The 16,503-nt window shown below is 39.8% G+C and overlaps 1 protein-coding gene across 1 annotated transcript in view; it reads left to right on the forward strand.

The window, feature by feature from the left end:
- The window catches only part of LOC122809320 (nudix hydrolase 20, chloroplastic-like), a 566,695-nt gene that overhangs the window by 274,092 nt on the left and 276,100 nt on the right, over nucleotides 1–16,503 (forward strand). The window contains exon 5 of the mRNA XM_044080720.1: nucleotides 5,915–6,033. Coding sequence (XP_043936655.1) covers nucleotides 5,915–6,033 — 119 coding nt within the window. The remainder of the gene's footprint in view (nucleotides 1–5,914; nucleotides 6,034–16,503) is intronic.

The following is a 16,503-nucleotide window of genomic DNA, read 5'->3' on the forward strand; positions in this document are numbered from 1 at the left end:
CCTGAACCTGGGTAGGTGATAGCGGCACACTTTAATTTAATTTTATTTTATTTTTACGTCTTTTATGTCTTTCTCCCTTTCATGTCCTTCCCTCATTTGACTCATGCCTTACTGTCCTTCACATCCCATGCCCATCAGTTGTACATACTGTAAATTCTTTTTTTTGTATATTATTTTCTCTCTGGAAACGTTTTATTATCTGATGTTATGACAGTGTACAGATACTCTTCTTAACTCTTTTACTACTTATTTTACTGACTGAATTCTTATATCTTGTCTACTTAAGATTGAGTTAATTTATTCTGTATATTATCCTCACAAATACTTCTCTGCGGGATTGCTCTTTCATTACCACTGTTCAAAGGTGTACTAATGCAAGACCGAGGCTGTGATCCACTTCAGGTGCAAAGAGTGAGGGAGTGCAGCCTTGCCTTGTAAAAACTTTTCATGTTTTAAACACGAAAAGCTTAAACTAAAACAAAAGCCTTATCCTTTAAGAGCACCCTCTATCTTTGCATCCACACATGCACCTGTTGTATACTCTTTTTCCATGTTCCTCATAATGCACCTGTTGCATATTCCTTTTCAAAATTCCATATGGAATTAAATACAAGATGTGTGTGCTTGTGTGTCAGGTTAGCATACCTCTCAGGTCTGGACAAAGCCTAAAATAATGTGAGGACAAAAAACCCAAAATGGGGACTGATTTTAAATGTTGCTCATATAAACTTAGTTGCTAGAATAACAGAATGTGTGTTAGCATGCATTTTCTGAACAATATTAAGTGTGAAACTAAATGTATGCCATTATTTAGAAACTTCAATCCTCAGTGATTTACCAGAAAACCACACATTTTATGAGGAACAGACCAAAACACCGCGAGAACAAAATCTAGACATTCTATGAAAATCTGAACAGCTGACTGCTGTGCAGGTTTGTAAATTTCCTTAGGCTAAAACCCTTTTACAAGAGATAAGAGCCTGAATCCTCTACATCAACTACCAAACTAGTAAAGAACGAGTTTTGGAGAGTTTGCAAGGAACTGAGTCTCAGTACGTTTGCAAGGAATTGTAAGCTTCAGTGCATTTTCAAGGAATTGTGAGCTTCAAGGAAAGAGTGCTGCTCATGCTAAGTCTGTAGTCTGTTTTCAGTACGCATCTGTTTTGCTTAGCAAATGGTCATGGAATAACAGGTGGCATTTATGCTTTTCATGCAGAAGGCTATGCTACTCACACAGCACGTAGATGGATTGCTGATACTGTGTTGTACTTTAAGGGCGGTGCTGCAGTCCTGAGTGTGTCTTCCTTTGGATGAGATGCCTAGTAACTATGAACCTGATGTTGGTTTGCCATCCATTCCCTGTTGCGATATTACCAGCTTACCATTTTTTTTTTAATGTAACATAAGCAATTTATTCTCCAAGGGCAGCAGGCACGAAATTTGTAGATGAAACACTGAAATATAAAGTTGTTTGCTAGCAGAAACTTCTTCATTAGTTATAGATCTCTTTAATGTGGAATTATGCAGGTGACTTTTACTTCTGCAGAGAATGTATATATTGACTTTATTGGTGGATTGTAATGGCGTTTGAGTGGACTTTTATGGTTGAAATGTTCTGAAATGGGAAGTACTGTCATTATTGGGTCATATGTTTTGTTTCATTGCTTACTAGAAAAAAATGTTCAAAACTACAAATTGAAAATCAAAACTACAAATTGAAAACACACTCTAACAAGTGATACTGTATTATTCAAGGAATATAATTTAATATGATCAGGAAAGTGGATCAAAGAACTTATGCATGTATGCATGGTTCTGAAAATGTGTGCAAGGGGCCTATGGTTTGAAAACAGCCCAAAGATAAACTTTATCTGCCACTGGTCAGATGCATTTTCTTTGAATGTGGGTTTTGGTGCCGTTTCAATAAATGTGACTTTAGGGCAGAGAAGTTTACTATTAATTCGTTGTGACATTGCATTGTTTTGTGTAGCAAATGTTTGTCAGTGTTTCTGCTATAAAATTTGAAATAAAAGTTTTAAATTAAATCCAAATATCTGTAATCACTGTAGAAGTAAAGAAGAAAATAGTGTGTACACTGAAAGGATTGAACGGTGTTTATGGTAACTGGGGAGAAATAGCTAAGTAGTGGGGCACTGGAATGTCTGCGGGGGGGGTTGGTGTGTGTGTGTGTGTGTGTGTGTGTGTGTGTGTGTGTGTGTGTGTGTGTGTATGAGAGAGAGAGAGAGGAGGACCCAATCCATTACCCTGCCTACGGTCCCATTTGACCATGCTCTGACTTTAAAGTAAACGCTCTGTTTCTTCCTCTTGCGTGCATCCATATGTCTATGCATCCATGCTTGAAAACATGGTACAAAATTGGAGGAAACTTGCAAGGAACTACATCCCCTAGACTGGAGAGAACCGCCGTTATTTTCAAAATTAACAGCAACCTTCTAGTTGTACAGTAGTACAATGCAATAGAGAGTTTTGCAGTGGAGTTTTTTTGAACCCAGCGAACTGGATTAATCATAGCAAGTGAATCAGCGAGGACATCATAGACTACCGGACTGAAGGTTAACATTTTTTGTAATGTGAATATAACCAAATTTTTTTTTTTTTTTTTTTTTTTGGGGGAAGGGGTGGTGGCTAGGCTAGTGTGCATGTTTGCGTTTGCTTAAATGTTTAACTTTGACGTGTGTGTGTGTGTGTTCATGCACATTGTTGTATATTTTTTGGATATTTATGGGGTGGTTGTTTTTTGTTTTATTTTCATTTTACTCTTCAGCCCTCTTTGTTTTGGTGGGGTGGAGGGTAGCTAGCTGGGCTGTGGATTAAAGTAACTATCCCTTTCATTTGCTCAGCTTAAATTCTTCCATTATTGTTGGCAAGTGAATATTTGTGTTAATAAATTGGAATATTTTTATCCCTTTTTTTTGGGGGGGGGGGTTGGCCAGCTGTGCTGTGGGTGGAAGTAACGTGTCCTTTTCACTTGACTGGTTTAAATTGCACCGTTAAGTTGCATTTGCGTGACTAAATCTGAATATTTATGTTTTTTTTGGGGGGGTTGGCAGTAACTATGTCCTTTTCATATTATTTTAAAGGCTGGCTAGTGTACATTTGTGTGAAATAAATTGAAATTTTTTTTGGGGGGGGTGCATTAAATTGAAATTTTTTTGGGGTGGTGCATTAAATTGAAAATTTTTTGGGGGGTGGCTAGCTGTGCTATGGGAACTTATCTTCTTTATTTACTCAGCTTAAAGTCTGGTATTAAGGGTTGGCTAGTGCGCACTTGTGCAAAATAAATTGGAGCATTTATGCTTTTTTTTTCTTGGGACAGAGGTAACTAGCTGTGTTGATGGTGCTTAGTTTAAACTCTGATATTCATGGTTAGTGTGCATTTGTTGAAATTGGAATATTGTATGAAACATATTTGAAGGTGTCTCCACTTCTACTGAATGTTCTTGTATTTGCTTAATATGTTTGGTCTGTCAGTTACTCTCATGTTGTTAGCTTAGCTTATAGTCTAAAGTTAAAGTTCAGGCATTTTATGATAAATGTTTTCATGAATATTTATAGGTTAGGCAACAGGTCCTTATGAATATGTAATAGGATCTGCTGAAATGGTTTGGATTGGATAATTCATTTTTAAACTGGGTATATTAAGCTGTAATTAATTTGCATTAACTGTTCTGCATCTGATGAAGTTCAAGTGAGAACGAAAAACATGGTGATACAGTTAAAGCATTTTGTGTGGTTATTGGTTGTGCTGTCGTTTTGATTAATAAACTTGTGTGGTGTTTACACTACTCATTTTGGCACAGATGTGCTTTTCTGGTGACATTTTGGTTGGAGGTTGACTCCCTTAGCACCTTTTTCTCATTGTTTGGAGTGAGTTTGTAGTCTGCCTTTACATGATTAGTGTGCATTTTCATGAAGTACACTGCTATCTTTGCTCTCTATCTCTCTCCGAATGCTGTATTTGTAAAACCAAGTTGAAACTGTTCCCGATTTTGCAGAATTTCCCTAAGTTTGCTTCATGTTCATTTGTTCCTAATATAATTTGGGGTCAACTGTCCACATAAGTTACAAAATCCTGAACTACTGAGTCAGCTGTTAGGGGTGTGTTGTCAGTGTTGTACTCAATTTTCCAAAGGAGATGATAATGCATTTTTGACATTTAGCTTTAGTCCTTGATTCTGGAACAAGTTATTTGTTTGGGACAAGCCTTCCTGTAGGATGGCTGAGTATTTTGGGGATTAGATCACTGCTGCTAGCGCGCTCCTTGCCAGCCATTATTTTGTTTAATTTCATGATTATTACTTGGGTAGCGTTCGAAAGACATGCGTGTGTAAATGGATGTTTCTTCGTTGAAGGTTGGGCGTCGAGCTTGCACCTCGGCGTTTCGTAAAAATCTACTGCCAATCATTAGCGGACCGGAGTTCCGCTGTGGCGACCCCTTACCGGGAAAAAGCCGAAAGACAAACAACAACTAAAAACAACTTAAAACTAAATATCTGCTCTGGGTGTCTAGTATACTAGGTGAGCCACTGCCACCTTTGCATTGATAGTGAGTAAAGTTTATTGTTTATTTGGTTGCTTTCCACTGTGTTTCTGTTTTAATACTTTCAGCAAAGTGAATCATGTTTCTATCCACTTCTGTCTCCCACCACTCAGTACATATACCTCATGTTTTACTTCTCTGGGATTATTTTGCTCCTATCTGTGACTGCAGCAAGCATTTCTGTGCCATACTGCTGAATTGGTAACATTCTGTCTCAAGTCTCAGTGATCAGAAGTTACCTCTCATCACAGTATCTGCATGTTTTATGCTTACTAGTGTTTTTTTCAAACTGTCTGAAGCTAATTGACTATTCCACAGTTATTTACTGTAACTTTATTCATTAAAAATCATTCATAAACCACATATCAACAAAAGAAAAAATACCCTTTTATCAGTCTTCAAAATAAGTCCGGTCTTATCTTCTGATACAGTAACTGGAGTGGTGCACAAAACCATATGGTTAATCCCTGTTGAGCACCCAACAACAGCAAGTGATTACCATGGGAGTGTGAGCAGCTAACACATAAGGCATACAAGAAGCATGAGGCTTACTAATAATACTGGACTTGTAAGTACTATGGAAGGAAGACTAAAGTAGGAAAATGACTTGCACTTTACAGTAGAGTCTCTTAGGCAAATTTCTGGTTTATATAAGGCATAATGATCTTGTCATAGCCTAAGGGGGGCCTGAAAGAGTGGGGCCCTGTTGTGCCAAATTGGTCCAATTGGCCTAAGGCCCGCCCTGATACCTGATAATATGCATTGTTTTATAGTAGTTGGTGACCCTTCTTGTTTTAAATCATTTTGAGGTATTTTTGGGAAACTACAGCAGTGTATTACTTCATGGTTGACAGTCACTAAAAAGTATTAATTACACTGACATGTTGTAAGTGCTTTCATCTATCAACATAATAGGTTTTTAAACACTCTCTCTAGTGTTTCTAGGGAAATAATCACTTTGATCTCTTGGAGCAGCACTTATGGCATTTATGCTGTATCATGTACCCTATGAAGTTTAAAAAAAAAATCTCTCAAGATAGTTGCATACATGTATTCTCGTGCTTTCAGCTATAGCTTTTTAAACACTCCCTGTGTGAGAAATAAGTCACTTTGATCTCCTGGAGCAGCGCTTTTGGTATTTATGCTGTATCATGTACCTCTGAAATTTAAAAAATCTCTCAAGATAGTTGCTTACACGTATTGTCTTGTTTGTATTATACTGCAAACTGTGTACACGTTGTGCCTTGTGGAACTAATATTCAAGAAATCAAAACATTCTCAATGCGACTGTACTAGACTATTATGAATGTGCAAATTCCAGATAAACAAAGGCTTCTTTTCTATGCTTCATAGGCAGCAGGAGGACTTGCTTCGGGAATGGGAATTAGAGAGACCCTCATCAAGGAATGTCAGGAGGAGTCATGTATTCCAGAGTCTCTTGCAGCTCGTGCTGTGCCAGTCAGCACAATCAGGTAACAGAATTCCAAGATGGTTATGCTGCATTTGAATATTTTTCTGGTTGTTCTTGAAGGTTAGATTTAGAGGATGTGGATATATATATATATATATATATATATATATATATATATACTAACATACAAGATCGTTAGGATGTAAACCATTCAATGTAACTACTACAAGATGAAGTAAAAAGTATTGCTGAATAGGGTTATTTGCTACATTTTGACTAACTAAGCAAATGTATGCTTGAAATAGCCTTCTTGAGATGCTTTGTGGTCATAGGTGGCATACCATTTTACTTTTGCCCTAAATGTGAGACATGGTTTAAAAAATAAAGATCAAGACCAAAACCAAAGGCACATCTTTAGCACAGAATAAGTGGATTGTTTGGTTATACTTTATGAATACAGAGCTTAAAATCAAGCCTGATGACCATAAATGTTAGGATAATGCTGTACTGAAGAGGTCAGGAAAAGGCCAAAACATGTTGCATCTGCAGCTAGTGGGGATTGACTTTATTGGACTGACCATACCCAAAATTATTCAAAAAGTAAAAAGTCATGGGCATTCAGAAGCCATGTATCTGAAACACTGGTATGTCTTTAAGATGTCATTGGCATATATCCCATAGGCCTCTGCTACAGGATATTTAAAGTATTACACAGTGAAGCCTGTAGCTTGCCTGGGTCTTTCTTGCAGTTTTTTTTAGAAAGGTTCATCTGCGTGATCTTTCACCCCTTGGTTTGGATGCTAATTGGAACATTTTTGCAGGTACCCTGATGTTTATCTACATCAGGTTTGATTTTAAGCTCTAAATTATAGCAAAACAATCCGCTTATGCTATACTGACAAGGTAAGAAAAAACCAAAACACGGTATGTGTACATCTAGTGGGGTTTGGCTTTATTTGACTGTGTTCAAAAAGATTTAAAAAGTAAAAAGTCAAAAGCTTTGGCTGAAATTTTCTTAAGGGGTCATTGGCATGTATCCCATGGGCCTCCTGTACAGGAAGTTTAATGTATTACACAGTGAAGACTCTAGCTTGGCTTTGTCTTTCTTGCAGGTTTTTCTGATTGTCCCCAAAAATATTGAAAGCCATGTAGCTGAAACACTGGTATGTCCCTAAGGAGTCATTTGCATACATCCCATGGGCTTCCACTGGAAGAGGTTTAGGTATTACACAGTCAAGACTCAAGCTTAGCTGGGTGTTTCTTCCAGTTTCTCTTGAAAAGCAGTGATGAGATACATTGTCTAATTTTTTTAGAGTCATATAAAGCCTGTGTCTTAAATCAAAGGTAGACTGTGCTGGGGCATCCAATGTAGTCAGCAGCAGAAAAGAGCAGTTATCAGACTAAACAGTAGTTTCACTGTGAACTGGTGCACAGGAATAACACCCACTGAATTATAGTTCTTCGACTCTTAAAGGCTTCTGCATTACCATAAGTTGTGTTTCTGACTTGAGAGTTACTGTTTGGTGTTCAGTGTTATGGAGAGACAACTCAAGAACCCCTGTAGGAGCTTCTACCAATAATCCCAGCTCTAAGATATAACCAAACTACAAATCAACTGCTTTTTTAAATTGTTCAATTCTTCCCAAACTTCTGATTTTGAGTGATGAGGAATTCCATGCCCACTGTACCCTTTTGTTGAAAAAAAATCCCCAAGTTCTTGTGCTTATCTGACCAAAGCCATCAAATATGCACAATTCCTGGTATTAAGACTAAATTGTAAAAATCTAATACCCAGTGTAGCACTAAGTGACTCAGTGACACAACTCTTAAATAGCAATAGTAAGTCTCCCCAAATTAGTCTGTATCCTACAGTATACAGTGATAATTTTCTCAGCCTTTGTGTATAAGGATGCTGTCTCATCCCTACAATAGATCTAGTAAATGATTTTTGAATGCACTCTAGTCTCATTAGCTAGTAACTATTATAAGTGCAAAAACTGCAATATTCTATCATCATCATCTTCTTTCGGCTGTTCCCGTTAGGGGTCGCCACAGCGGATCATCTTTTTCCATTTCTTCCTGTCCTCTGCTTCTTGGTCTGTCACACCAACCACCTGCATGTCCTCTCTCATCACATCTATAATATAAACCTTATCTTAGGACTTCCTCTTTTCCTGTTACCTGGTAGCATCATCCTTAGTATCTTTTTCCCAATATACTCAGCATCCCTCCTCAGCACATGTCCAAACCAATGTAATCTTGCCTCTCTGGCTTTGTCTCCAAACTTTACAACCTGGGCTGACACTCTAATATACTTATTCCTAATCATTTCCCCCCTCGTCACACCCATTGCAAATCTTAACATCTTTAACTCTGTCACATCCAGCTCTGACTCCTGCCTTTTTGTCAATGCCACTGTCTCCAACCCATATAACATAGCTGGTCTCACTACCCTCTTGTAGACCTTCCCTTTCACTCTTAATGGTACTCGTCTGTCTCAAATCACTCCAGACACTGTTCTCCACCCACTCCATCCTGCCTGTACTCTCTTCTTCACCTCTCTTCCACACACATTACCCTGAACTATTGATCCCAAGTATTTAAACTCATCCACCTTCGCCACCTCTACTCCTTGCATCCTCCCCATTCTTCTATCCTCCCTCTCATTCACACACACATATTCTGTCTTAGTTCTGCTGACCTTCATTCCTCTTCTCTCTAGAGCATATCTCCACCTTTCCAGGGTCTCCTCCACCTGTTCCCTACTCTCACTACAGATCACAATGTCATCTGCAAACATCATAGTCCACGGGGACTCCTGTCTGATCTCGTCTGTCAACCTGTCCATCACCATTGCAAATAAGAAAGGGCTCAGAGCTGATCCTTGATGTAATCCCACCTCCACCTTAAACACATCCGTCATTCCCACCGCAGGCCTCACCACTGTCACACTACCCTCGTACATATCCTGTACCACTCTTACATACTTCTCTGACACTCCCGACTTCCTCATACAATACCACAACTCCTCTAAGTCTACAAAAACACAATGCAACTCCTTCTGACCTTCTCTGTACTTCTCCATCAACACTCTCAGAGCAAACATTGCATCTGTAGTGCTCATTCCTGGCATGAAACCATACTGCTGGTCACTAATCATCATGTCCCTTCTTAACCTAGCTTCCACTACTCTTTCCCATAACTTCATGCTGTGACTGATCAGTGTAATCACTCTGTAGTTACTACAGCTCTGCACATCACCCTTATTCTGAAAAATCAGTACTAAAACACTTTTTCTCCATTCCTCAGGCATCCTCTCACTTTCCAAAATTTCATTAAACAATCTGGTTAAAAACTCCACTGCCATTTCACCTAAACACCTCCATGCTTCCACAAGTATGTCATCTGGACCAACAGTCTTTCCATTCTTCATCCTCTTCATAGCTATCCTTACTTCCTCCTTGCTAATCCATTGCACTTCATGATTCACTATCCCCACATCATCCAACCTTCTCTCCCTCTCATTCTCTTCATTCATCAACCCCTCAAAGTAATCTTTCTGTCTGCTCAACACACTCTCCTCACTTGTAAGTATGTTTCCCTCATTATCCTTTATCACCTTTACCTGCTGCACATCTTAATGGGTCTAAATGCAGCCTTGTATAATGGCATCAAAACACTAGCTTCTCAACTCAGAAAGCAACATCTGCTTACAATTCCATAACATTTCCTTATTACACTGATCATATGATTGTTAAAGTTTAAGGCAGAATCTGTAACGATACCAAAGTCCTTCGCAAACCTAGCTTTAACAAGCAATGGGGAATGTAGCCCATATGGCTGTTCCAACTTAATTTATCCTAAAATAAAAGGCATTGCATTTGTCAGTAGTAAACTGCATTCCATTGTTAGCAGGCTAGTAAAACAATGTATCCAAATATGTCTGTTATTACTTTTCATCCTAAAGATTACTTACAGTACCACTCACTCTGATATCATCGGCAAACTTACTCAACCATATGGGGTCTGAATGGAGAGATAAGTCAGCAAGCAAAGGAGAGTAGTATTGATAAAATTGAATTCATCCTCAAGTCTTGATGAGTACCTTCACGAGGTGGACCCTGTTTATCACAAAATCTCACCAAGATGACACTTGATATATAGACTGTATTTTATATAGCATATATCATCGACAGAAGTGGTCAAAAATAAAAAAAAGATAGCTGGGTGCACAAGACCCAGGATAAAAAAGTGCCCAATCCTGGTAGGCTTAATGGTGCCAGGACTGGAAAAAATGACAGTGTAAAATCCTCAAAATATGGAAAAATTCCTACAATGGGGCCAGACCTGGGATGGATGCCCCCCCTCATTGTAGAAGGAAGTAGCAGTCCAAAAAAATCTCAAAAAGTGATGGGCCAAAGAAGAGCCATAAAGGCAACAGAGTGGACTATTGAGGATAAGAAAGAAATTATGTATTGTTACTATTGTGCCAAAAGCCCAGAATTTCCAGACAGAAGATATACAAAAAGATTAAGAGAGAAATTAGAGGAAAGAAAAATACTTCCACAAGAAAAACTGTCAGAAGCTTCAAATAAAAATGTGTGTTCACTAATGCAACAGATTTGTGAAAAACATTATATAGCCCAAGAAACTTTGATCTTTTTGGAAAAAGAAGCATCTGAGGAAGTGCAAAAATATAAACAAAACCTAGAGATTTCTGAAAAGTATAAAAAAAAGAAATATGAACATGGGAAAGAGAGAGATTTGATATGGTGTAATATTTATTCAAAGTCAAAAGCCAAATTAATCAATACAGAAAAGGCAACCCCAAAGATATTCAAAGAGAAATATAGGCAAATGCATCCAGATACGGAAAATTTTGCAATAAAAAAATAATATCACAAAGAGGGAATGAAGATTAGCAAAATAGAAGTTGAAGTTATGGAATGCCTGTGAAGTTAAGCATTTGGTGCAGAAGGTCTAAGACAGGTTACATCACAGCATGATGGAACAAGTCCCCAAAGTAGGGAGAAACAGGAAGATCAGGAGACGTGAATAAATATGGACATGGGCAAGAAAAAGAGATTTAATATGGTGTAATATTTATGCAAATGAGAAAGCAAAACTAATCAATACAAAAAGAGCAGCACCAAAGATATATGAAGAGAAATGCAGGCGAAGGAATACAGACATGGAAAACCTTACAATACAAAAAAATAAGGCGACAAAGAGGAAAAGTAGAAAAGAAGATTAGTAATGGAAAAGTTAAAAAAATAGAAACTGAGGTTATGGAGTACCTGCAAAGTGAAGGATTCGGTGTAGAAAATCTAACTTGGAAAGCACCACAGCAGGATGTAGCCATGGACATTCAAATTAAGGAGAAACCAGTGGAACAAGAAGCAACTGGTTAGTTGACATATGAAGATATTTTGGAGTTTTCCACAGGAAACCAGTATAAACATTCACATGAAGCTGGACAGCATGGGAAGGAACAGGAAACTGTTGCAACTCTGACACAGTCAATGTTGAGAAGTGATGAGTCAGTGAGTTCCCATATGACAGAGCAACAGATGACACAGGATGAAACTGAAGAGAATGTGCCACATGAAGATGATATGGAACTTTCTATAGAATGCCCGCAGGAAATGGTGAGCAACATACAGAAAAAAGGAGGTCATTGTCCCACTGTACTCATCCCTCATTAGACCCATTATAGAATATAACGCCCCGTTTGGTATGTACCTCTCAAGACATCTGCAACAATGGGAAAGGCCGCAGAAATACCTCACTAAAAGAATCACAGGCTTAAAGCAGATGCCCTCTGTTGACTGTCTAAAAAAACTCCACCTATACTCTGTCGCATATCGTCTACTCAGAGGCGATCTCTGCTTAACATACAAGGCCATGTCAAACCCAGAGCAGTTGGACATGCTACACTTAAAGAAATCCCAATCCCTCAGAGACACGTGCTCCAGGGATCTAAACCTTGTCATCACAATGAACAAAACATGCTGGAGGAACAGGTTCATGATCCAGAGACTCCTCAGACTCTGGAATAGACTGCCCATACATGTCAAAAGCGCCTCTTTGGCCGTCTTCAAAAGGAACCTTGATGATTGGATGGGAGGTGGGAAATTCACCCCAGGTATCATGTCAGTCACCCTGCTAGACAGAGGTCCAGGGAAGTAAATACTGTGGGAAGAAATAGCCAGGGAATTGTTATGGCTAGGCTTGTATCTAGTACCAACCTATGAACCTATAAAAATGTGCCCTCAGTGTAGAATAAAATGAGCTAAGAGAAGAGTTGCTTGATTTAATAGAGATAGATAAAAAAATTAATTAAGACTGGAAAGGCTCACCCAGACTCTGCTACAGTTTACTGTGAGGGAAAGGTTAGTTTGCTTTTTATTTGTTGTATTTTGTATTACTTATTGCCTTGTTCTATTTTGTATACTGAAATTTGTTTTCTTTACACTGTGTTTTACTTGTATTCTGCTTTTAACTGCATGTTAAAACTTGAAAAGAGACCACAGCTCTGTCTCTTATGAGTCCGTCAGAAATTTTTCGCACCCCCCTCCTACCCGTTTACTGTTGTGTTCTTAAACACCACTGTCTCTCTAGTTGCCTGTCCCTTATGTTAATTTGACCATATATCTCATTTCCTCTCTGCTTTTACTGGCTGGTGTGAGTAAGCACAAAAGTATCATTTTGTGAAATCACTCCCCTTCAACCATTTAAATTTATTATCCATCCTACTGTATTTCATAGTACCAGAATACAAAAGTGACCACCACCTTTCAATCTATCTTGCTGTTTTAAAAATAGTGACTCTCCACTAAAACTTAACTCTTTAGACAGGTAAAACTTAAGTTACCTACTTTCACATCTAGCTCCTCTAGTGCACACTGCAGTGTTTAGGCTAAACCATTTTTTCATCTTACCTTTAAGCATCTATTGCAAGGCCACCAGTTATTGGAGAAGCCACATTCTGCTTCTCAGTAATCATTTTGGGATTAGTGCTTCTGTTTTCTCCTGGTGGATTGCAGTTACATTATTTCCCAGAGACTGCTGATCACCAGAAAGCTTAATAACTGCTTTATAGGTGACAGCTTGGAATCTGTGCTTATATTCTGATCCTGGTGAGAGTAGAAGCAGAGTGCATTGATTCCTGACTCTTTCTGGTTTGAGAGTGAGTGCCTGTGTTTAACGTACCTGATTGGTCTGGTTGCTATTTGAGGCATCTACCAGAAAAAGGCTACAAGCCTGCAGACCCTTGCATCATCTGGGACAAGACTGTGGATCATCAAATAGACCGTGGCCTGTTTCTCTTCTTGGGATTGCTGCTAACATTTTGCTTCTGGTGAGAGAAAAAGCAAAGGAGTATTGTATCCCAACAGAGTGAAGCTGTGCTGAGACCTGCATTAGTAGTAGCCAGGCAATAGCCATTCATGCGACTCCCCTCTTTTCACCATTCTTGACAAGCTAATTCTTTATTTTTCAGTAGCTACTGCTTGATTTCTTTCTAACTTCAGAATATCTGCCAAAATACTTCATCCTTAAACTTTCAGGGTCTATTTGTTTCCCCTCAAGTGTTTGGCAGTGCTTTGTACAGACTCAGACACCTTGAGTGACATTTTTCCTAAAAAAGGAATATATAAGGAAATGGCTCCAGTACTTAGTAATAATGACCATCCCTCCTGGCATGTCTAAAGGTCAGTTCCCCATGCTTTCTCCTATTAACCTGGTGAACTTGGGCAGTGTGAGGCAGTATAGCAACTGCCTCGTGTACACAGACAACCCTGTCCTCTTACCTCCCAACACTCAGACTTGTGATAGATGCACTTATTTATCCAAATTGGAAGCCATGCACTCTCAAGCCAAGACTGGTCAGGAGGAGGAGATCAACACCTCCACCACACCACATGCAACAGATAGCCCTCCAGAAGACCCACCATCACAGCTCTCACATAAAAACACAAACCACACACCCACCTTCGCGGAGGCCCTCAATAGAAATCTACCCAAATAAAAACACAAACCACACACCCACCTTTGCAGAGGCTCTCAATAGAAATTTACCCAAACAGCAGAGACCTCCAAGGCAGAAATACACTCGGCCACCACAACACAGCACAAACCATAAGACACATAGCTTACCTACACAGTGTGGCCCTCAACCTAAGCCCCTAAGGCAAAACTGCTTGCCCAATACACTAATCATAGGTGACTCGATAGTGAGGAACACTGATGTCCCACTTGCTAGGTTGAATAAGGAGACGGTAACAGTCAGCTGTCTATCAGGTGCCAGACTTCGACACACAACACACACATTCAGGTCACTCCACAACAAGTACAAGTATGACTATCACTGTCTATGTCGATGTGGATCTCACCCACACCACCCGCAAAGCTAACCACTATGAAAAACTTCTCCAAAGCTGACTTTGGGCTCCTAAAACAGAGGTGGCTAACTTCATGGCACCTATGTCAATGGAAAATAGATGCATGACTGCTGAATCCATATACCAGTGCACTGTACGGACACGTACATAGATGCATGGAACTAGCCATACCCAAAAGAACCAAAATGCTCTCCTCCAAACAAAAGGAAGCCAATATGGTGTTCCCATGCCATTAATAAGCTCTACAACAGAAAGAAGAAACTGTTGCATAAAAAGGTGAAGTCCCAAGACTGGAAAAACTCCCTTATTCACATCAACAAAAAGTTGAGATCCCTCATCAAAACCTCTAAAGCCAGCTGTGAAGGCAGTATTGCGGCAGACACTAAAAACAACCATAAGCCTTCTATAGTTACATCAAGAATCTCCACTGCAATGCCCAGGTATGCTCTGTGTTACTGCACAATGGTACCTCCTTTACTCAGCCAACAGATATTGCCAACAGATTCAGTGCCAACTTTACCTCTCTCTCCCCCAAAGGACCAGTCACAGTACCGGAAAAATGCCAGGTACCCAGCATTACTGCAGCACAGGTTAAAGCTGCAATGTCTAAGGCCAAGAATATAGCTTCCATGGGACCTGACAATATCCCTAGATGTGTTTTACATGAACAAACTGAACTTGCACAACATCTGTGTGCCCTGTTCAGTCACAGCCTCACCTCAGGCTTTGTCCCTACCGAATGGCACACTGCTACAGTCATCCCTCTCCATAAAGGGGGAGCAACTACAGACCCTGGGAATTATCACTCCATTAGCCTGACAAATCTGATATGTAAGGCTATGGAGCGCATCATCATGGACCTAATTAACAAGGATATAGGGAATCTCCAAACTCTAGATCCCACGCAGTTTGGTTTTGTGAAAGGTAGATCATGCCTGCTCAACCTGGTTGATTTCTTTGAGTCAGTCACCAGAGCTGTGGATGAAGGCAAGGCAGTTCATACAGCCTACCTTGATCTGGCCAAAGCCTTTGATACCATTCCCCACTCAGGAATTATTGATAAACTGACCAAACTAGGCATCAACCCCTATATCACTAGGCGGGTTGCAAATTGACTCACAGATAGAACCCACAGTGTGAAAGTAGTGGACTCCAAGTCAGACTGCTGACCAGTCACAAGTGGAGTCCCACAGGGATCGGTCCTTGGTCCTCTTCTGTTTGGCATTTACTTTTCAGAAATGCAGGCCAACATGGAGGAACTCTGGTTGACCAAGTTCGCAGACGACTGCAAACTGGGAGCCATTATTAACTCCCCCAAGTGAAGTAGACATATACAGAAAGGCCTCACTGAGACCAATGACTAGTGTCAAAACCATGGCCTTAAGCTCAATGCCAAAAAATGCGTTGTCATCCTCTTTGGGAAAAACTCAGTTCCCCACTAATTATCACATCGATGGGAGCCCACTGAACAAAGAAGGCGTTATAAAAGATCTGGAGTTCACAGGTTGACAGCAACCTCTCCCTCGACCACTACATTACCACTGTGTTCAGAAAGTCCTTCTGTGTGGCACATCTCATTACCAAGGGTTTTGCATCCAGGAAGAAAGAGGTCATCTCTCTCTACTATTTCCTCATTAGGTCAGTCATTGAGTATAATGCCCTATTTGGCATGTACCTCATTAGACACATACAAAAGTACCTCACGAAGAGGATCCTAGAACTTAAACACATGTCCTACATGGACAGACACAAAAAACTCCAGTTATTCTCTGTCTCATATCATCTACTAAGAGGTGATCTCTGCTTGACTTACAAAGACATGTCTAACCTAGCTCTGTTAGAAATGCTACATCTAAAGAAATCCCAATCCCTCCGCACTACACGCTCCAGAGACCTCAACCTCATTACCACAATCAACAGAACATGCTGGAGGGGGCAGGTTCATAATCCAGAGACTGCCCATACATGTCAAGCATAGCACCTCAATGGCCCTCGTCAAGAGAAATCTTCATGAGTGGATGGAAATAGAAAGTTCACCCTGGGGATCACTCCAGTGACTCTACTTGATAGAGGCACTGGGAACTAACGTCAGGCAGCACAATGCCAGGGCACTTCTATGGGCTAGGCTT

This window comes from Protopterus annectens, chromosome 8.part0, assembly GCF_019279795.1.
Source record: "Protopterus annectens isolate FY-2018-M chromosome 8.part0, PAN1.0, whole genome shotgun sequence".
Lineage (NCBI taxonomy): Eukaryota > Metazoa > Chordata > Ceratodontiformes > Protopteridae > Protopterus > Protopterus annectens.